At 36.8% G+C, this 23,932-nt stretch overlaps 1 protein-coding gene across 1 annotated transcript; it reads right to left on the bottom strand.

Annotated features, from left to right (window-relative positions):
• Nucleotides 1-1,820: 1,820 nt before the first annotated feature.
• bib (MIP channel family protein big brain) lies at nucleotides 1,821-23,329 on the bottom strand. The gene is made up of 4 exons (XM_018521391.1): nucleotides 22,507-23,329; nucleotides 20,174-20,300; nucleotides 4,161-4,368; nucleotides 1,821-3,075 (listed from the first exon to the last, which is right to left on the bottom strand). Exons 1-4 carry the CDS (start codon nucleotides 22,814-22,816, stop codon nucleotides 1,915-1,917), a joined length of 1,806 nt encoding a protein of 601 aa, XP_018376893.1. The 5' UTR covers nucleotides 22,817-23,329; the 3' UTR covers nucleotides 1,821-1,914.
• Nucleotides 23,330-23,932: the final 603 nt, after the last annotated feature.

Below are 23,932 nucleotides of genomic sequence, written 5' to 3'. Positions count from 1 at the left end.
TAATAAATACACATAATATGTACAAATACTTAGATTGTAATCTTTATGGTATTTATGGAGATAGCTATATTTACTTCGCTTGCTTACTTACTATGGTACAACATTCTGCATTTAATATATTTATCTTTTTATAAAACCTTTACTATTCATTGGTCATAGCAAAAGTGAAGGAGAAATACGATTAATGCAATTTCTGGTATAAATGATTTATAATATTTATGTTATCCTAGCCGATCCTTTGCAAGAAACTTCTAAAATGAATATTATAATTTATATAATATGTCAGCGCGATCACACTTTGAAGAATATTTGTTGAAAAAAATGTTTTAAAAGCCTAAAGGCCTAAAGTTTAATCGGATTTTTGTACACAAAATTTCATAATTACTTAATTGGTACCAATTAGTATCCATTATACCGCTCGCAAACGTTTATCTTTATTCGAAGCAGAGATTAGATCAAACGCATAAAATCCATTTCAAATTACATATTAATTTGCACAGAGAGAAGCTTGCAATTACTAAGCACGAGATCAATCTTTCGGTAATTCACTATGAATGCCCTAAAACGCTACAAAGCGATTTTATTGTCTAAGGAACAATATAGAGACGCGCTTTCTCTTTCTTCAAAGGATTCATTTAATCCTCTATTTTGCAAATATTGAGATATATTTTTAAATCTATAATATTCTATGTACACAACTACAAATCATAAATTTAATTAGGTGTTTCATCGCTATTAAAAATAAACAAGTTCGAATTCAGATCACGAATAGCGATGTCTTTATACAATATATATCTTGTAAATTATAAAAAATTGTTAGTAAGATAATTGAGAGATGAAAAATCATGACATCGTCGACACAAATAATAAAAAAAGAAGTGATAGACTTACATTCTTTAACTAGGATCTATTTACAAATTTTTTTAATTAGATTATTTTTAAAATTGTCAGAATATATTTTATATGCGATTTAATTCTTTCGCTATGGAATCACTATAGTGGCTATCATACATCGTGCGTTCATTATAAAGTGCCACTATAGTAATTTGTACAAATATATTAATTTATGCGATAAAATTATGCTTTTTAATTTTATACATGAAAAAAAGTAATATTTATAAAGTAGAATTCCGATTTTTTCTCATTTAATTCCGTCGCTATGCGAAAAGATTAATAACAATTCTACGAGTAAAGAAGTTTTCATAATCGAGACCTCTCGTCGCTTCCCTGCAAGGATTTGGCATAATAATATCAGTTGAAACGACAGAGTTAATATTCTTATATGAGTAAATTAAATTAAAATATTTACAAATGTAATATATAGTGTACGAGCCTCGAAGAGGTCAATTCATTTTTTATGTACATAAAAATTCTTGAATTGTTAAAATTATTGAGAACAATACTTTTATATATTTTCTGTGTATTTCTTAATTTCGTTATTTCCAAGTTTTCTTTACTTTCGTTATACAATAGCCACGTACCTAATCTGACATTATAAAACATAAGAAAGTTCCTCGACCACATAGTATGACTCTTTTCCTTTCAACGCGCATATCGTGCGGAAGCACACAGTATATACGTTACTGTGACACATATTTACAAGTTCCAAGATTTATTAATACGACTAATAATAATAGTATTGGTCCAATCGTATTATTTCCACATTTAACCGAACGAAGCAAAATTTTCAGATACAAAGTTAGATTTCATAGAACTTGCCATTGCGGATGGAAAGTACCTTAGAAATATAGGACGAACTTTATTCCAATTAAGTCAATCATTTTTAAAAGAAAGGAAATTCTTACTGGACCACAAGATTCCTAAAACATTCATTAAAAAGCTGTTTCGCCAGCGTACAAAGGTAAAGATTCGCTGATCGCATGAACCATGGTGATCTGTTCGGTCCATAGTTAATTAATATTGAGGGTTCGGCGAGTTTCTTTGGAAGTTACTCTGCACGCTTTGACTTTGCTGAAGAGGCCCGGCTGTACTCGGTCTTCCCTGATCGCGGTATTGTGGAGGTCCGTTGGGTGGGCCCGGAGGTCCAGGTACCTTGCCGTAATTTCCTCGCGTGGAACTCTGGTAACTACCATACGCGGAATCGTCACTGCGTCTCGACACATGGCCGTACATGCTCTCGGGCCGCCTGGGGGCCCCATTATCCGAATTGCTCGATAATGGTCCGTTCTGAAGTTGCTGCTGCTGCTGCTGTTGCTGTGGCTGCTGCTGCTGCTGCTGCTGCTGTTGCGATGGAGGCTGCGGTGGCTGATGATTTTGTATCGAGGACTGGCCACTCTGCCCGGACTGCTGCGAATTTTGGCTGCTAGGCGGTGGTGCGGGTGCACGACCGTAGATGGTGGATCCGGTAGAAACTCCATAGATACCGTTCTCCCGAGTGCTAAGACCCGTGGAGATCCCGCGGATGCCGTAGATGCTCTGCGTACATTGTTGCAACTGATTCTGCATATTCTGATTAGTGCTATTGTGATTCTGTGCCGATTGGCTCGGTGGACCGCCGAGTGGCTGTCCGGACTGGGTCTCACGGTTGCCGTTTTGACAGCCATTCTGACCTAATCTGATTGGATACAGACTCTGCGCTGGCACCAGGGGGCCCGGTTTCGGGATCATCAAACCATCCCTCGGCCCCGACGTCGATTTCGCGTAAACGCTTTGCGAACGGTTCAGATTGGCGCGTGTTAACGGCGGTGATTTGCAGTACAGCGACTTGGTACCACCGTAAATCGACTCGACACGCTCCAACGCGGATGGCGGTGCGCTGTAGATCGACGAGGATGCGCCGGCGACTGGACGATAAGTCGCGTACGCGCTGGGGAACTTGGGCCCATTCGGTTTGTCCAGATCGTCGTACGTGTCTTCGTCGGATCTCATGGACGAATTGTCGCCGTCATCTAAATCGCGCGAGTCCTTCGTCTTCCTGGAACTCAGGACGTATTCGTGCAGCAGAGCTGCTATAGCACCTCCCGACAGCGGGCCAACCCAGTACACCCAGTGATTGTCCCAGCGATTCATCACGAACGCCGGACCCAACGCGCGCGCTGGGTTCAGGAAAGGACTCTGAAAATTAAAAAAAAAGATTTATCAAATTGTATATAATCGCGATAGTGAGTTGCTAAAAATAATTCTTTTTCTTGTTGAATGTTTAAATGCTTAAATATGTTTTTGTTAAAAATTTTGGAGAATTATAAAATTACAAATACTTAGTTTATATTTAAATATCTCTAACAAATTGTAAAATTTTATTTCACATATTTATGATGCGTTTCATTTTTTTTTTCGTAATACTAGACGTGACAATCGAACAAAGAAACATGCAAAGATACTTAGGAATTTCGCATTGAAAGCAATGTACTTGTTCGATTTTGCAAGGGGATCAACATTCAACACGTGTGGAACGTTGGTTTCGACATTTTTCGTTTTGGGGTGCATTGTACACTCGTTCCGGAGCAGGTGGGTCCAGGATCAAGTTCTTTCTTTCACCTCTCTGCTCGCCGTTCTCCACGAGCCCACCCTTCTCCCCATGCAACGGCAGGTGCTCTTTAAAGATGCGGACGTCGGCCGGATTGGAAAGAACCCGACAGACGCTTTTGGACAGAGAGTGGTTGCAAGAAACGACATGCATAGCGGAAGAAGAAAGCAGAGAATACTGTTCTTTCATTATAATTACGCGTACGCTAGTAGAAAAGGAAATATCTTTTCCTTACAAGATGGATTATTTAATACGAGAAAAATGTAGAATAATAACTTGTAAAAATTACTACACAGACAAAGAATTATTTCGTTAATGATAATTTTGTGACAATCTTTTAACCAAATATTAAATATAGAATATAAAATACAATGTAAAAAATTAAATTGTATTTTGCATTATTAACAACGAGAGACTTTGAATTACCACACTTTAATAATGTTATTATAATTATTTATTAAGAGATCGAAAATACACGTAAACTTGAAATAATTAAGACAACCGAAACAACACATGTGATTATCTGTAATGACGATAATCATTACTTTCGACAATCTTTAAAAGTAATAATTAATTATCGATTTAATGGAAAAATTATTGCATCCATTATTTGCCCAAAATCGTTCTTTTTATTAAAACTGTATAGTTAAATGATCATAAAACATAAACTTACAAAAACGAGAGTAGCTGCTGTATAGGCTGCAGCCAAAACTGCGGAAGCTTTTGAAGAAATCGTAGGTGGCAGTGATCTAGGTGAATCTACAGAGAAATGCGCTAGCACAATAAATACTGATAGTGCTATTTCGATTAGAAGCCTCTCGACTGGACCTCCTAATCGACCAGGGGACGTCAGAGTCTGCGTGCTCGAAGGTGTAGTTACTCTGAAATAAAAAAAAATATAAATATGATAAATATTTCTTGTATATGTAGAAATTATTTCAGAGTTATTTGCCAATAATTGACTCATCTATTAATGAAACTTAAGTAATATTGTATCTTGTTTGAATATAAAACTGATTACGATTACATCATAAATCATTGGATTTAATTTATTTGAATACAATGACCGCGTTCCGATATTCACTGCCAGTGCTGAAAATATATCTATAGTGCACATAACGTATATTATAGATTTTCAATACAGTGAATATCTCGGAACGCAGTCAATATATATACATGTATATAGCATTATTGATGATATTATCAGAAGTTATATACTTATATTATTGTAATTTTTGCAACTCTCCTGCAAGATAATCGTGATAAAAAAATTCTTTTTTATTCGTTTCTTCAGAAAAAGAAAATTATCGATCGCTCGCCAAAAATGATCACATATGGTCTTCTGTATGGCAGTAGTGTCAGTATGTAGGAGTTATATCGCCATCGAGATATGATGTACGATGATTTTCCTATTGAAGCTTGCTGTGAGACATGCACCCTGCATAAAAACCCCCTGCGGTAAGTTGGTCCCAACGGTGTAATGTTTATATTAGCTAGTGCATCCTCGAGCCCTTAAATGTAACCCCGATGTTTCCTTTCATGACATTTCCCTTGCATAAAATTCTCGTTGATTTTCTCAGTTCATATAATCATATGGGGTCGCAGAGATATGACCTCCAAATCATATCCCACGAGTGCTCATGCGGTTGCACTTCACACACTCCTGAACTTGAGTTTGTTTGTCAAAATAAGAATGAACTAAATGTGTATCAAGTGCAAACGTATATAATGTAATTAAATATTTTTATAGGCAATAGCTGCAACAGCTTTTTTCAATAATTTGAAAAAATTAACTCAATCTTAATATTTTATATAACTTTAAGTCTCTCTCGTTATTAATTTCTTTAAATTAAAAAAAAAGGTAAATTTTAGGTTGTTGAACGGAAAAGATACAAAAATGTGTCAATTTTTATTGTTTTTATAGTTAAATATTATAATAAGTTTTTATAGTTAAATATTACAAATATTATAAGATTTTTTCTTATTTTAATCTTTTTACGTTTATTTATTTGACGAATATTTCCTTTAGTCCTGCCTTTTCATTCGTGCTATTTATACATGCATGGACTATGAAATGACTTGGTTCAGTCAAGATTCCTCAAATACAGCATTTAAATTTCAATAAAATTACCATAATCACGTCTTTTGCATCATCTTCTATCACCTTTTTTACCTCGATTCATAGGGGTTTGTGCACAAAGATGCGAAAGCGCTCGTAATTTTATTTCGAAGAAATTATCGGCTGTGTTTTCTTCTTTCTCTTGCTCTAAGCTTTACGTATTTAATTTAATATCGTATTAAAAAATAACATTTTTTTTATGATGAAAACATTTTTTCTTTTTTTATCGAGCACGTTTTTAATTATTATTTAAGTTTTGATGAGTTTTTTTAAAATCAATTAGATTAATTTAGATTAATTTAGAATTAATTTTTTCTGTTCTTAAAATTGAAATCGACGTTCTACAAACGCATTGCATATCAGATATGCTTAAACAGATAAATTCGTCCGGTAATATCTACTCACGAAATTTCTACAGGAATACACCTGTGCAAAAATACACCGGTTCTCGCCCCTCGCAACTTTGTCCCGTTGGTTGTCCGATCGCACGATCGCGATTAATCCTACCGCTAAATACTGGGCTTGAGCTGCAATTCACCGCCCCTCGTATTCTTCCTCCTCATCAGACACGAAACACCCCGTCTCGAAGCCACGGTTGCAATGCAAATGACACCCCCTTCCCGTTCTCTCTTTTCTCTCCGCCGAACGTGTCACAAGAGAGCGAATTGATGAAATCAGAAATGCAGATCATGACCGCACAATTGGGATCAACTGCGACAGCCGACGAGAGTCCCCGATCGGATAAGGGAGAAAAGAACGGCAGCATTTTTGTATTTACACGCGTGCTCTCGCGTGATAAGCGGATTTTTACTTCTTTTGCGAAAAAATCGTCCGGCAATATGCGTTTCCCACGTGGATACGTTACGCTGCGATCAATGTGCGAATGCACGAGAACGATAACGAAGTATTTATTTTTCTTTGTGTGACTTTGCTAGAGATGATTCTGTCGAAAAACTCTGTGGATATCTAATGTATAATATAATGCAGGCCTGTCCAATTAGAACTCCAAAGCCAAAACACAAAGACGCAAACAAATTAATATGATTGTAAAGTGTTGATACGCGTCTGAATGACGCTTATCAACACTTTACAGTCCATGAAATCTTACTCACATTGAATCTTTTTTGCGTCGATGGTTTTGCATTTTGGCTCCGGAGCTCAAATTGGACAGGCTTGATATATGTAATGTATAATATTTTATAGCAGTTTATTCACGGTTCTTTATATAAAAATCGGCTTTTCCAACAATTGTCAACTGAAGATAGTATAAATTGAATGCGAAGTCTTTATTGTCGAAAATCTGAATATCTTCTATTCTTTTCTTTTACGTGCTATATTCACTATAGCGTAGGCGAGAGGCTTTTTGCATCTATTTATCATGACTTATTTAATTCTGCATTTCTTCATGCATTTCCGAATCCGGAATTTGTTATCTCGAAAATATTTCCTATCCACAGTAGATAGCAAGCTGATGTCATTTTGACGTCAAAATGATGATAAATAACGTCAACTTATTACCTGACCTAAAATCTTTTTATAAATACCATTTTCCAATTAAATGAAACTGAAATCTATTTTCTATATTTTTTTATTTTATGTAAATATTATAAGTTAGACAATTAATGAAACACTTATGCCTATTTTGAACAATGTAGGTCACTTTTAATCCCGGTTCAACTTACTCTCTTTATTTTTTTCTAATTCTTAGAATTAAAAAAAGAAGAGTAAATTGAATCAAAATTCAAATTTATCTACATTGACGGAAACAAGCATTAGATTTTGATACAATTGGCATCATATATTATGTTGTATATATTATTGATAAAAGTAGAGCTAGAAAATGATTTTTTTTACTTTGAAATTATCAAGCTGTGTATTGCAATATAAATTTTGCAATATCCGAATCGAGTAATACAAAATGATATATATTTGGACGTCCTCTTTTACTGAATTATTTTGCATATAATACGCTTATTGTCGCTGGCTACTGGCTTTCGCGAGAAACGGCGATTTCGTATGAAAGGCGAGTCGAATGCATGCAAAGAGTAGTTTCATGGGAGAAATTCGATGAGGTTTCGACCCGGAGGCGGGCGCGTTCTCAGGCGGGATCGTCGTGCGTGATGAAAAGCGCGCGGTCATCCAGGCGAGACACGATGGTGGAAGGTTTAATCTTACGTGCACTTGACTCGAGAGCCGCAGCCAGTGCCCGATGCAACCTGTGCACCGTTTTCGCGATTCACACGCGAGGGGTGAGAGAGACGCCTCGTCGCAAAACCCCCCAGGGTACGTACGACGGTGCGTCCGTTTTAAATAAATTTCAATTCAACGGGGATGGGGGAGGATGGACGGGAGCAGGATATGTATCACTCCGAACCCACCCTCCGTTGCGATTAACGAGCTATTGATACCCCCTTCCGCGTGCTGGACCACGGATCCCCTTCTCGAACCTTGTCGAGACGTGATCAACCCCCTCTGTCCTGGACTTGCCTTCCACTGCACTGAATTCTGGACACTCCAAACCGCTTCAGAATCCCCTTGTATGAGGAATATCGCACATGTGACGAACGCGATAAACGACGAAAGCTCAGAGGGTCTGGGAGATGATGCGTTCGCTTCAATACCATTATAAAGTCTTGGGAAAGTTCAGATGCTGAGGTTAGCGTGGTCAAACCATGAAATTAGAACGTAGATGAACCGTAAAGTCATTACTGGGCGACGAAGGAGGGATGACGATGGATTTAGTTTCATTGCCAACGAAATCAAAGATGTTGTATATCGAGCTTATAATTTTAATTAATTTATCACAACGTAATATTTTAATTTAGAGGGACAATACAGCTTTGATTTTAAAAAGTTAGAATAAGATGCTTCAAATAATAATACTCCTTCTAAGTTTAAAAGTATCTAAATAATTATATTTAAAAATATTATAGTGAAGTAATAAATTTCTTAACAAAAACTTCTCTTTTTTGAAATACATTAGAAAGCTTGATTCAAGTAAAATTAATTTAAAACTTAAATATGAATATCGTCAGTGTCTCAATATATTTTAAAGATAGATATTTTATCCAATAGCTAATGTATAGTGAACTGCAAACTAGATATATCTAGAATATCAACGAGCGATCATAGGATACCGCTTTCTTCCCGAGATAAATGTGTTTTACGAAGATGAGAGAACGTAGAAAATACCGCATAGCTCCAGTGGGAACCGGACCCGTATCGAATAACCGTGGGAGCAATGTATAAACGTCAAAATGCTGAAATTATTACACGGCGTGGTTATTATTATAATTCCTCCGGCGTGTTGTACGCCAAGTTCATCATCATCATTCGAGTCTTCTGCGTGTCCCCTCATTACAATAGCTCGCCGCTACGGGTTTTCTTGCGCCCGATGCATCCACCTACTTTTACGTTCTCCTTTCTCACTTTCAAGAAACTGGCGTGTCGCCGCCAGGACCGGGTACACGGGCCGACGATTTCGGGTTTCATCTTTCGTGTCCGATGCGGTTTCTTGTTCGAGGTGTGTGCGCCGAGCCGTAACAAAGCACAGGAATTCCTATGAAAGAGGACGAAGCATATATCGGAGAAACAGGTCGCCCTACAATTCCGCCCTCCCGTATTGTTTATGGTTGAAAGGTATAGGAGACAGGAAGCTGTGTACGCCGATTAAAATACCGAATTCACCTACGCACAACGTGCCCATTCATTTTTTTTTCTCTCTCGAAGCGAATTGTGATGACACGTAATTTACTTCGGCTGTCATTGAAACGTGCAATCCGTCGCGTTTATTATCCTTATACGACAATTCGTAACTCTTTCTTAGTTTCTGGACGTAAAGTAATAAAGAGAGACATTTCTTGACAAAAATGAAACACGGCAATGATAATAATACACTTTCTTTCTATACTTTTTCATTCATTTGAACAGCCTTCTTCAGAATCTTAATGTCATAATAATATTACGATAATTAAGTCATCGACTGTAGGTCAAATTGCAAAGCGAAGACATTTTTAATATACGAAACGAAGGAAAGGAAATTGCATAGATTAAACGAAATCTCAGACAAAGCGACGTAGTAAACTGCGAGGTAGTAATACAGCGGAAATAGTAGGGTCAAGGGATAATTGGTATCCCTTCTCAAGACGACTGGATGGAAACGCACTGCAAGGGCAGTACAGTCATTTGCTGAGCCTCTTAAATAATAATTCAAGTAACGGTCCTTCAAAATAACTCTTGGTAAATTCGATTGCAGCTCTTCTAAGAAGGACATTAAAAGAGAGCAATTGATATATTTTTCAAACTGTATAATATTGTTTTAAAATACACTATAAAATATTGTTTAAAACAGGTGTGACGGTAATGAAATAACACTATAAATTTATATTTCAGCCGCATTATTTTAAACCACCTCGCATCTTTCGTATCTCCGATAGATATTGTGATAGACCATGATCTAGGAATCTAGGAAACTAGGAAGGATCTAAACCCGTATGTAGATGTAGAAACGATGTAAGAATCCTATTGACCTCTTAGGTATGCCAAGGACCACGCAGCTGCCCTAGAGCGAGAGCGAATCGCGCGTTCTCCTCCATATAGATCCTGTATAAATCGCCTGGCCGCGTCTTCATACATGAGGATACACGTGCCGGCCACATGTTGCACAAAAGGAATCCTCCGTGGTCCTTTTTGGGCGCCGTACAGCGTAAGTCGCCGTCACAAAGGAGCTTTAGGGCCCCATAAATGATTCTCCTTCGTCGGGGGGCACAGTCGGAGGGGTCCGACGACGCGGCAGATGTTCTACGTCTCTGGGCCTCCGAAGACGTCTATCTACGCCGGACACGCTTAAGGATATATAACACCGGTAGGATTAAGAAAAAAAAAAAGAAAAGGGACGGAAATTCACAATCAGCCCACGCAATGTTCGACGGCTTCCTCGTGTTCTGCAAACCATGTCACACGCGATATTAATTTCGGCACGAGCTGTAATTCGATCTGACGATATGCATCTTTCGAAAATACGGATCGAAAAAAATACTCGTGATTAAATAAATTAATTAATCTGTTCTAATTATCTATTACGCTTTCTTTTCCAAAATTATGGATCCAAATGTTGAAAAAGAAATATTTAAACATATATATCAGAGGCTAGATAATATGTTAAAATATTTCTTTTTTCTAAATACTTTTTAAATATTTTAATCTGATTTACTTTAATGTACTGTAGATATATTTGATGAAAATGAATATTAAAATTATTAGGTATGTACGAGTTTAATGCCAACAGTCATTTTATTGTATTTATCGTAAATTGGTTAATAAAATACTTTACAATTAATTTTTACTTTATTGCTTATATATATATCTCAAATTACTTTGGTTTCGAAAAATCTATTTAATTTTTAAATGACATGAGATTAGCGCCATGGTAAATCTTCGTCGACATGTGATTTCTTAAAATAGTGCATAAGATTTCGGTCGTGTCACGAAGCTAATTTTGAAGTATACAAAATGCGATGCACGCGTGCATCCAATCTACCGTTCCGCAGGGAAGAAATGGAAAGGAGGTTGTTGAAAACGAACACGTGGTTGCGACCATCTGTTGGCATCCTACTACTTCGTTCAACTTAACTCAAACCGGCTTGCCTAATAGTGGAAGTTCTTTCTTTCTATTTACGAGATCCGCCGATGTTGACGGATCTTACAATAGCGTTTACGGTTTTTTGATCTGACAGCATCACGTTATTTGACACATATGTTCACATTTGAAGAATCAAAACGACCGCATCTGACGATATTATACAGTTAATATTATATATGTATACACTAAAAAAATTTACTAAACTTAGTACATATTTCTTTGAATAGTTCTAAGTAAATATTTACTTAGAATTATTAAAACAAATATTTATTAAAAATTAGTATTTTTGTTCAATGTATAATATTTATATGTAAGTATATCAAAAATAAAAGAAAATTATTAATGTATAATAAATTACAATTTATAATGTGTATATAATAATATATAGTATAAAAATTAATGTTTAATAAAAATAATATATAAAAATGAATTTTCTAGCTGAAAGAGCAGCACTAACTTTTATCAGATCTAGTAGTTCTCACGCTGAGACTTATTTCTTCAAGCGCGGCAAAAACTCACGTTTTTGTTTAGTCTGGAAACGTTAACACATACTCGAAAGTATAAAATATCTCTTCACGCTCACCTTTTCATAAAGAAACAAATTCCTCTTGTAACTTTGAGAAAATATCTTCCTAGAACTCTCTTATGTAATAATAAAAAATGTTTGTCAAAAATTAAAAAGATCGATCGTATATCAGGTAAAGGCAAAGGCTTACTTTAACTGTATAAACCAGACACATAAAAAGTTAATTAATTCTCATTATTTTCAAAGTTAATGATACCGTAAACTCTGCACCAATATGATACATGTCATTTGTGTCATCGGAAATATAACGTATCGATGAACGGAAGAGAAAGTTCTCCCAAAGCAATCCTAAAGGGATGGAATCCTTGATCATGCTTTTATGCCGCTTGTCGATAAAACCATTTCAGGCATTAAAGCACATTCCTATGTGCTGAGAAAGACCATTCTACGTGACCCACCTGGCTTTCATGTACTTTCGATCCGAAACGCCGATTTCTCTTATATCCATCACGTAACAGGATTAACCATTGCAAAATTATTCATAATCGCGTGTATTATAAATGCGAATTTATCACATTTATATCTCAGAATTGTATACATTGTCTAGGCTTTGATGATGTTTTATTACAATTCATCCTTTATCATATATTACTGTGCTCGTTTATCGAAATAATACTAATCAAGCGTAATAATTATCGCAACATAATTTCCTTTATAATTTATTCTTTAAAATTAAGGAATTTAATAAGAAGCATTATTTTATTTATTTAATAAGGAACATTAAAAGCTGGTTGTTCCACCTTTGAATAAACCATGAAGTAATTTATCTAATGGACAAAAGAAAGAGCAAAAGAGAGAAAGAGAGAGAGAGAGAGAGAGAGAGAAAGAGAGAGAGAGAGAGAAAGGACGAAAGCAAGAGTAAACTGAAATTTATCGAAAATTGAAACAATCTAGCTTAAAGCTTGAAAAAGTTTAATTCATCGTTTGTAAAAACTAGAATTATGTAGGAACATAAAAAGTGAACCTCGTCAGAAAACGAAATAAAACGGAGAAGAATTTTACGAGAATCGATTTTGTCGATATGAAAAGCTTTTCGAGAAGCACGGATTAAGAACTCAATATCTGAGAGCCTCAAGTAGACGTGAATATTGCGTGTCATAGCTAAATCTTACTATATAAATCACGCTTTCCTGATTGCAGGATATCCTCAAGCAAAGATGGACCTCTCTCTATCATCTTTATGCAAATACCTATCGATTTGCGATAGAACATTCCTATATAACACGAGAACATCGCTATCTTACAACATTGAATCATAAGAGAATAACTACCATGTAAATCGTTTTTACTTCAATATTGAAGAATTAAAAATAAAGTTAATAAACACGCACTTTATGGAAAAGAGGTATTCCAAAGCTAAATTTTAAATTTATATTTAAAAAATCCAAAGTTCCTAATGTAATTATTCTTTTTATTCCACTTAATTGTAATAATTAAGACTTTTAAGTTATTGAAGTACATATTTTAAAGTATTCTATTTCAGTTTATTTTACCATGTTCAAACGCAATTAAGATCGTGTTGCGATTTATAGTTAATTACTTGTTTTAATTATAACGGGAAATCTGTAATTATCGGATAATAAAGAACAAAAAGAAGTAAGGAATAAGGGTGATTGCGCATAATCCTTCGAAGAATTGTTAATCTCAGATAGCAATGGTTCGACGATCGCTAAGAAGGACACCACCACCACCCCTATACGAACACGAAAGCCGTGCGGCGAAGCTGTTTTCATTCCTGGACATCCGGTTCGCCACGCGCACCGCGGGTGTCTTGCCTGACGTCACAACACACCTGCCACACCACACAGCTGTTTCCTCGATTCGTAGTAATGGTAAGGAACCCTTTTGATAAATAGGCTTAGCTCCGACCACTTTGCAAGGTACTCTTCGATTTTTTAAAAAGTATTTAAACAAGTTAAATAAAATCTTGGATTTGTCACCTTCGTATTGTCCATCACGATCAATGAAGGTTACCTCGATAATTCAAACTTTATAGCGTGACGTGTTGTTAACGGAATCTCTTTTAAAGTTTTCATAGAAACTGAAAACTGCAATACTGAAAGAAACGAAATCTAGAGGAAGGAAAAGAATTGTGAAGGAAGTATAAAAGAAAAAAAGAATGAAAGGGTACAAAAATTTTCTTCCTCGAGTAAAACTACCTGCACCGTAGTTACATTTGTAGACGTAACTGTATAAGGAATGTAACTGCAATGCAATTTTCTCAATAGAATCTCAATTAATAAATATTTCATTGTTTCGTTCCTTCATTAATTTAATTATCTGACTGGTGCTATGTATTTATTTATTATAATGTTGATTCTCAATGTTGGACCGACGATTTTTCTACGAAAAGATATCCAAGACCACATAGTGAGTGATTTTATTGAGATGAAGTTGTTGTTTGTTTCATTTGACAATTTTAAGTTTCCTTAATTTCCTTTGTCTGGAACATCGAAAATAAATTTCAACACTCGGTCTTTTAACCGATTGGCAATGATTTCACGATGTTTCATAGAAGGAGTCACTTGGTCTCATATTTTCGATTAGTTACTTATCTGAAGAGGGCACGATAAAGATGCCGAAACATGTAATAATTTGTATCTAATTCTATTTCTTATATCTTACATTATAATATATTTATTTCTATTTACTCAAATTTTAATTGTGAACTTTTACACGCCCCTTTATTTTTCTCATTGTTTGAAGTCCCAATTTTAATGTTAATAAAAAGTTTTTATAATTAATATTTAATAATTAATTCTATTGTTTAATTCCTCTAGAAGTTGAACCACAAAAGTAATAAAATTGTTTTTTATACCAATTTTATCACAAAATGTTAAGAATCATCACATCGACTTTACGTTGGGCAAAATTTATCATTAAAAATTCAAAAATTTCCCGCAAGACTCCACATTTTTCGATTTTCTCTTCCGTTCACGGAACTAATGATTTTCTCAGTCGCACGGTCCGAGGACTTTTATCTTTCTGCATGATTGCACTGGTTTTATCGCTGCTGCGAGAGTCATATTCTCGAACGCGTTTCGCATCGACCGACCTCAGAATATTCGGGCAGAAATTATTCGAGCGAATTCGCTTTGCATAGATTATGGAGCCGTAAGCCGAACTTTATTGGTGGCCCTGTAGTTTTGGCGCCGCCAGAGGAACTAGGTCTACCTTCGGCAGATTGGAAACATATCGATTGGAAATATCGAGGGAAAACCTCGTCTGAAAAGATGCCCGTTTATATCGTGCGTCGTGCGTGCTTACCTGGCGCACGTGTCTCGACATTTCAATGGGCTAATCCCTGATGCATCCAATTTCGCGAGTGGAATAAAGTACTTCCTTTGTAGCGAATGTAACTCCGAATCGTCTAATCCGTAATAATCTCTAATAACTGGAGAAGCAAATTTAAACACTCCTCTGTTAAACATTTTGTATTCTTTGGGTCTCTTTTTAAATATTTAAATAAAAAGCACAATATCCAACATATCCACATTGATCAAGAAAGAAATTGTTTATGGAATTAACAAAATAAATAAATATAAATTCTAATTTTAAGTATATACTCTCTAAAATGTTTAGAGCGAATCTCATTCTAAAGAGTGAAATCTCACTCTTAAAGATTAAAAATTGAGCTACTCTTTTTTAAGACTGACTCAATTTTTATTCTTTAGAATGAGATTCCACTCCAAAAAATTTAGATAGTATATAAAATCAGAATAGAAGAATATTTCCTTATTTGTATTATTTGTATTATTTGTATTATTTGCATTATTTATATTATTAGTATTGTCTTTGTTTATCTCGATTATACTTATACGGAACGCTCAAATATACGGATTCTAAGCACGTGCCCAGTTTGCCTAGATAAACGAGAGATCCCGGATTTTATCTTAACATGTGTGAGCAGAATAACTTTTAAATAAAGTCTTTCACCCTTATAAATATAAAAATTACTGTCCTTTTTATCATTTTCGCGGGAAAAAATTACTCCCCTGCCGATAATAATAGTAATGGAAGAATCCTGTAAGTATATGTAATGAAGAGATGACAGTAAATTTTTCACGGATAGTTAAATTCGCGGCTGCCGTTTCTATCATTTTTTTTTCCCTCCCTCTTCTACCATCACGTTTTTCGACCCGGATAGTCTCACTTTGGGGTTTATCGGATGGTTTTTATATTTATTACCTCACACGCGCCGCACAGTCGGCACCGAGAACGATCCCGGACGAGACGATAGGGGCATCAAAACCCATCCCTTGGTGGTTCCCCATAATTTCTTTCCCCTCGGCCCCCTCCACCCCCTCCCGGAAATCGCCTCCACGCGTGTTTTACACCCGCCGCTGTTAGCCAGCGAAGTCGCAACAGATGCAAGTGCACTCTTCGTGCTCTCGCTCTCTTTCTCTCTCTCCTTCTCTCGATCTCACGCCCCGACTTTTTTTTCTGTACCAAGCTCGCCGGTATTCCCCCGAGACGTCTCGGGAAAGGGCCCTGTTGGCCCCGTCCGGTTAACTAGAGTATTGTTCGATTATTATTTCGGTACATATCGCGCACTTGTTACCTCTTTGTGCGGTCATATGGTGGTTGGAGGGTGGCCGGGCAAGTGTCACACGAGATGGAGAACGTGACGAGATATATAGAAACGTGCAGCATCATTTCGCGTGGATGAGTGGAAAAAGAGAGATAGGAGGATTAAGAAATTCAATTGGGTTAGTGAATACTGATTATAAGAAATCAAAATTTAAAACAATATAAAAAACGACGAACAGTAAATACTGAGTAAAAAAATAAGTAATTCTTTTGCAGATTTTTTTGCAGAACCAAAATGCAAAAAAGAAAATAGTAGATCACCTTGCAGGCCTACTTGCCTCTATATACGAGCTCGTTAATATTAATGACGCCTGCAGCTGACACATGCAATAAATCCGATTTGTATCAATTCAGTAGGAAAGGTGTATCGTAAAAAAAAAAAAAAAAAAAACAGCAGTGCAGATTTCAGACACGTTGGAACGGATGTAGATTATACGTTCATTTTAAATTCGGGGTTTATATCGACACTGTATTACATATAAAATTACTGCATGAAAAATAATTATCAAGATGAAGATAATTTAAATGTAATAAAAAAGATGAATACATAAATCGAATTAAATATACCTATAATTTTGTATATGTATAAATATGTATAGTAAAAATGTTGCTTGATCTAAATTTATAGCTTTAAAGTTGTTGAAGTAAGAAAGTGAAATATTTCATCGGCGGTTCAGTATCCTGAAAGCAGGCGCCGCGAGCACGGACACGCGACGTGAAGGGTAAAGCCAAATTTGGTGAGGTACATCGTTCGGCGGCGAAGAAAGGAGCCTCGGAGCGGAGCGGAGAGAAGAAGAACGGACAATGATCTCCGCAACGCAACGGCGGGAACATCTGCCTCGGCAGTGGCGGCGACGCCGCCACGCCGCTCTTCGAACACACCGAAACGGCGCGGCGTGTCCTCCTTCACGGGCCGATCTGCCCGATCCCGATGCGATGCCGTGAAACTTGTCCCACCTTGGTGTGCGCATGCATAGGTATTCATTATCTTCGTCCTCTCCTCGCTCGACGGTGCCGACTCGCTGCCGCCGTCGCCGCCGCCGCCTCGTGCGTTCTTTTTCCGCGCGATCTTTTTTGGTCCACGGGGAAACATCTGCGGCAGCTGCGAGGCGGTGGACCGCCGGGACTCCACTTCTCGTACGAGGCAGGTGCTCACCTTCCGAGGTTCTCCCTCGCCTGCCAATTACGCGTGCCTCTTTCTGCCTCTCCCACTCCTCTCGCCGCATCTCTCCGTCCACCGCCCTTACGAGCTGCTGTCGCTCTCCTTCCGCCCTCCGTCGCGCTGCCATCACGGTTTTTCTCTCACCTTCTCTCGTTACAGCCCCTCCTGCACGCTCCCATTTTTTCCTTCCCTCCGCCCCCCCTTCCTCACCAATCACTCGGCTTCGATCTCCTTCATCCTGTTTTGCCCTCGTGCCAACTTCTTGCATTTCTTCGAGCGTTTCAGTACGTACTTCATCTTTCCTTCTCAATTACTGAGCCTGAGAAGTTATTAAATATATCATTCATGTTCTTCGATAAATTTATATTTTCACCAACATCCGATAATTATTATGGAATTGTTACGTACGATATCACCTTTTCACGCCTCTCCTTAACGCTTTCTCTTCGCCTTTCGATCTTAATTTCCCTTATTTTGCGCGTCTCTCGTGCCAACTTGTTGCATTCCTTCGAGCGATTTAATATCCGCATCTTATCTAGTTAATTACATCAGGAAGAAAGAGAGACAAAGAATAAGACATTTATTTCTCGCTCTGGAACATATCCTCTCAAGTTACAAAAATACTACAAATTTAAGAAATATATAAAATTGAATTGTGATAAAAATATAACCAATATAAATTTTAATATATAAGAAACGAGAGAGAAAGAGAGAGATTATTCTCAAGCACGACTTCGCTCCCTGTATATTACAGTAATATTGCAGCCGTTATTTGAAGAGTATAATATTACACTTTCTCATTCTTTAAATGTCTCTCTGAAAATTAAACGAGCATTAAACGTAGCGTAATTATTCCAGGCATTCCTGGTATCTTTCCCCTTCTGTCGTCATCTCATTCTCTCATCTTGTCTGTTGCTCTCGCTTCGTTTCACGCTCCTTGCACTCTTTCGGCTTTCTCAGCTGCCGCTTCGAAAGGACGATCTACCCGCACTCCCCCAAACGATGTTCTGCTTCTTGGTCCAGCGATTCTACACACACACACACACATACGTATATGCACGCACACGCGCCTTCCCCCTTTTATTTTTTTCTCGCCCTTCGGAAGGATGGAGGCCGTCTGCCCACGGGCGAGATCGAAGCACGTGCACCGGACTTGCATATATCGAGGGGGCTATTTGAGAATCGCTCGAAGGTGTTCGTGCTTTCGTACATCATAATATTTCTGAGGCGAATTGGGATATTCATGCCTCGGCACGAAGCCCGTAATGGGCCGTATTTTTATTCTATTCTGCATTCACAATGTGCCAGCATATCAAGTTTACGTAAAGCCTGAAACACAATTGAAAAGTACAGACAGTAGGAAATCGATAGGAAATAATAAATTTCAATTATCTGAAATCATGTATATATATTCTGGTATACATATACGTTTCTGATGGGTTGAAATCTGTTATTCCCGGTTATTTCGTCTATACTTTTGAATTTTGTCTCAGACTTGGAAAGTGCATTATCACATAAAACTGTTATATATCTGGCGACAAATGCTTTACGTTTACTTTATGCGATACGAAATGTTCCACGTTGAAGGAACTTATCTACGTTTGCAAGATATGCGTGGTATTTTTTACAGCTACAAGGATTAAAATCCTGGTCCTTGCAACTTTACGGTTCAATTCGTCGTGTACATACATACTCATAAAAAAAAAGTATCGGTCTTGCAAGCTTTTAAGCATGATATTTTTATGGCATTCTAATTTAAGTATTTCTTGCACATCCATAACGATGAAATTCGTTTTGTTATTTTCAACAATACACTCCTTAAAAATTTTCCTTGAAATTATCAAAGAAAGGCATAAACAAAGCGTTGAAATTGCCGAAGAAAACATTTGCCCTGTTCGCCGTTACGCATAGCCGACGTGAAACAGAAATCACGATGTGGATAATATTTAGGCTCCTCCCAAAACTCGCTCAGGCCACCGGCCACGGTACGAACACTTGGAAGAAAACTCGGCCCAGCTTTGGATGGGCCACATGCCTTCCTGGTTCTTCTATCTAGCAGCTGTCCTCACAGAGCAGTGTATCTCATTCCGATCTTAACACTGTCAAGGACCCACACTACTTTACACGTCAGATAACATCGATTTTGTTAATATTAATTATTTTTGTCCTGCTAATTACATTTGCGATTAGATATTAAGATACTCTCTACAAAACTAATTATCGACTATTTTAGGAATTTAAAAAATTTATATTAAAATTAGAAGAATAAATCTAAATTCCTTTTTTCAAATTCATAACAAAAATTATGTAGCTATTATCTTGTAATTATCTTGCGATTTTCTTTCGGAATAAAAATATCCAAAAACTTCTGCATGACATATCATAATATTTGATATCTTCGTTGCGCTCTAGATCGTCAATCATTTCATTGTTCATGCTAAGCGAAATGATAACCATCTGAGAGAATATCTGCCAAGTTTTTCAACGTGCAAACTTATTCAACGGTTGTTGACGACTTCGACCAATCTCGCGCAACCGACTGAATTATTTTCTATCAAGGTATGTTGATTTTCAAAGACGAAACTCACCCATAAAGCATCGCCGCCCCAGCTATGCCGCCACCGCATTGTGCCGCCACGTACAGTACAGCGCGAAGTGGGGAAATCCGTCTGCACAAAGCAAACGATACCGAAACCGCTGGATTCACGTGTCCACCTGCGTGCAGAAGGTTTTCCATATAAAGAAAAGGAAAGAATCAAAGAAGACAGAGGGAGATTGGGCAATTCTTCTCTTGACTTACTACCCTGCTGGTTTGATCGACGCTTCTTTCCAGTGACTTTCATCTCTGTTCATTTTTTATTTCTGACTAAAAATTGTAACGTTAATAAATCCAAGAAGAAATAATTGCCGGCAACACAAGTTATAAGATTGACGAGCTCAATTACGGACGATGGGTTGGATAGACCGAACAAGGACAGTGCATCCCGTTCGCGCTCGAAAAAAATAAAGATACTCTTGGATCGACGCGAGAATTTTTTATTTTTAATCATCTTGTGTATTTCTATGGATTATAGAATAGAATTCTTTTTAAGTTATAAACAGTCATTTAATGAATAGGATGAACCCCTTCAGATTTGATTTTAATGGAACCATGCTAACAAAATTTTTTTTAATTTGATCCAAGAGTACAGAAAAATATTTGATTGAATTAATTCTGGAATTTTGGCGGAAAATAAACGATCCAGAATTCTAATTAAGTCTATTAGATTTCAGGTTAAATCTACTAGAATTCTAGTAGATTTAACTAAGAAAATTCTAAATGTTGATTATTTCAACTAGAATTTGTTTTAGTAGACTTAATCAGAAATTTAGTAGATTTAATCAGAATTCTAGATCGCGCGTTCATTTTTCATCCCAGAATTTCAGTTAATTCAACCAATCATTTTTCTCCTTGTGCATCTTAATAAATAATTCGTACTAAAAATTATATTTTTTTTCTATTTTTCCAATATGTACATTATTACGTAATTTGTTCTCAGATAATATCAATAGGACTAAATAAATTTCGGGGGATGATATACTCAAATTTGATGTACATTGTGCAATGCACACAGTCTGAAATGTCTGAATGGATTAAATTCGCGCGCATTCTCTGCGTTTATTTATGGAACAATAGCGAGTCGGGAGCAAACACGATCGGGTTTCCGGCATACAGTACGACAACTGAGAGTTTATTACACGCATCGTATGTCGCGTATCGTGCGTGCCGGCGGAATGTACTCCGAGAGTGCCCACATACGTTCCAGACACGCACAACACGGTAATGTCGGCCGCGCCAGCGTAATCGGTTAACGAGCCAATCGAGAGAAATCGCGAGGGCCGTCGCTCATGAACCTATGTACAAGAAGGAACAGAACCATTGATGCAACGAGATCGTCGCATTGAGCAGTTCGCGACCCTTTGCGTAATTAGCCTCTGAACGCTTTGTTGAAGATGCGTGCTTTACGTAGAAGCCTTGCGAACGCAACACCAAATGCGTATATAATTTGAAATCAAGCGGACTATTGCTTGTGAAAATAAGTGTTCTTATGAATATTTATGAGAAAAAATTAATTCTTGTTTGAAACGCAGCAATCAAATAGAACTGCACGGAAAAAAGAATATTTATGTTAACAGCATTAGTTCAATTCAAAATAATTTTATCATTTTGAATACACACAATAACAGTATTAGTGAAACAAACATTTTATTAAAATGAGGACATGACAGATTTGTTTCATTAATAGAATTATTGAATTAACAAGATTATTTTTTTAATTAAAATATTAATTAAGGATGTACCGGACATCTGGCAATCCTTCCCGAATATCTGGTACATCCCTGACATTAATTAAATAAACAACATTTTATTAAAACAAGAGCATGATATATTTGTTTCATTAATAGTGTTGACAATTAACAAGAATTATTTTTAATTAGAATAATGCTGTTTGTAACATTATTCTTTTTAGTTACGCATAAATCTATACTTTATTTATTTCATGTATGTCAAAAAACGTTGACATATAAAATTTGGACATATATGAAATGAAAAAAATGTATTATATAGATAAATAGGCATATATAAGTGAGACTTATTATCCTTTCTAAATCATAAAAACAGAATGAAAAATTAAACAAAGTTAAAATGACAGTTAACTAATTATTAAATTAATCATTATAAAAATAAGAATTATTTTAATTAAAAAAATTTTTAATTTCCAAAACTTTATATAAGTACTAAATACAAAGAATCATCTTGTTATCACTTCTTTTCTAACAAAATCACGTTTCTCGAAACTCGATGACAGACATACATTGCTCCCTATACTTCTTTATCACCTTGCATAACAATATCACTATAATATATTAACACCCTTACCGCTTATGTGGCTGAAGATGAGGGAGATCGCGGCGATGGCGAAACCGGAAGCTACAGCGGTGGCTAACGCAGAGAGGCCGCTTCCGGATACAGCGGAGGCGGCGGCCGCACCGGCCACTACGAGGCTGAAGAGGAACGTGGCCAAGCATTCGACGGCCACCGCTCGCCATAGCTCTAAACTGCGCGCCTCGACGGACATGGGTGCCTTTCTGTCAGTCACATCGGCATTGTTCTCTCGAAAGGCCGATAGCCTCGATAGAATAGTCACAATGTGCGCGTCTACCTCGCGCGCCAACGTCTCGTTTGCCATTCTCGGTCTCTTTGTTTCGCGATCACCGAATGAAGAAAAAAAATGATACAACCAAAAAAAAGTGATAATCCTTAGAACATGTTCTGCGCACGATGTGACGCTCGCGTGCACTTTTCTTTCGTTAACTGCGATCACTGCTGATTGACCATTCGTTCTCCACCACTTTAGATTTTTACCACTTTTGGATCTTCGCGGATAAAAATTTATAGGAACTGACTGTTCTTCCTTACGTCCTTCGGTATAGTGATAGTTCGTGGTGGTTCCCGGCGATTCTCTCGAATGGAACAAACTCGGGGAGCGCGGCCAGGTCGAAGGGAGACGCACTCGATGTTGCCGCACCGGCAACACGCTCGCGAGTGACAAGCCGACGTAGTGGAGAACAAGTGGGCCCTGCAGAGTGCGAGCGCGCGTTCGCCACCACCGCACCACCCCCTCTCTTCAACCGTTATTTCCTACGTATCGGTGCATCTGTAGAGCTGCATTCTGCCTTCTCCATCACTATCACCGACATCGTACCACTGGCACTGACACTGCACTGACACTCCTAACTTTAATTCTTTGATACTTTTCAAGCGCAGAGTACATTGACTTTTAGTCTTGTTTCCCTTTTATAAAACCAGGTGTGTCGATTTTTTTATTTAAATGGTTTTTGGACACGGAAAGTATAAATTATTTATTTATTTATAAGAAGTTTATACGAAAAGAGAGATGAAGATATTACTATTAATTCTGTAATTTTATTCTCAATTTTTTCCTCTTTTGTTTTGTCTACAATTACATTATTCGTCTGATCGTTTTATTTTTCTTAACTATTTTTACAAATATTTATTTATCTCTTTCTTTATATTTCTGAATTTTCTTTTTTTCTACCGCTATAATTCAGAAGATTTTCTTATAATAACTAAAAAATATATTATACAATTATTATTAATAGAAATAGAAATAAATTAACTATTTCTATAATTCAAAAATTAGAATTAAAATTTCTTTTAGAATCCACGCAGTCATTGAAGACCAAATAATGTTTATAATAAACGCAAATTAGATCATTCTTTTCATAATTTATAACGAATGAACATTTTGTACTTCAATAACAAGTTGTCTCTTTAGAAAGAG

Source organism: Trachymyrmex cornetzi, unplaced genomic scaffold, assembly GCF_001594075.2.
Source record: "Trachymyrmex cornetzi isolate Tcor2-1 unplaced genomic scaffold, Tcor1.1 scaffold99, whole genome shotgun sequence".
Taxonomy (NCBI): domain Eukaryota; kingdom Metazoa; phylum Arthropoda; class Insecta; order Hymenoptera; family Formicidae; genus Trachymyrmex; species Trachymyrmex cornetzi.
Note: the sequence above shows the minus strand (reverse complement) of the source record. Positions and strands in the feature narration are given on the sequence as shown.

Excerpts from the sequence above, each read along its gene's own strand:
- bib (XM_018521391.1), bottom strand. The coding sequence starts at position 22,816 with ATGGCAAACGAGACGTTGGCGCGCGAGGTAGACGCGCACATTGTGACT. Across the intron at positions 20,301-22,506 it reads CATCTTCAGCCACATAAGCG|GTGGACACGTGAATCCAGCG; the intron begins GTAAGGGTGTTA and ends TTCTGCACGCAG. Across the intron at positions 3,076-4,160 it reads CAGCAGCTACTCTCGTTTTT|AGTCCTTTCCTGAACCCAGC; the intron begins GTAAGTTTATGT and ends TTTAATTTTCAG.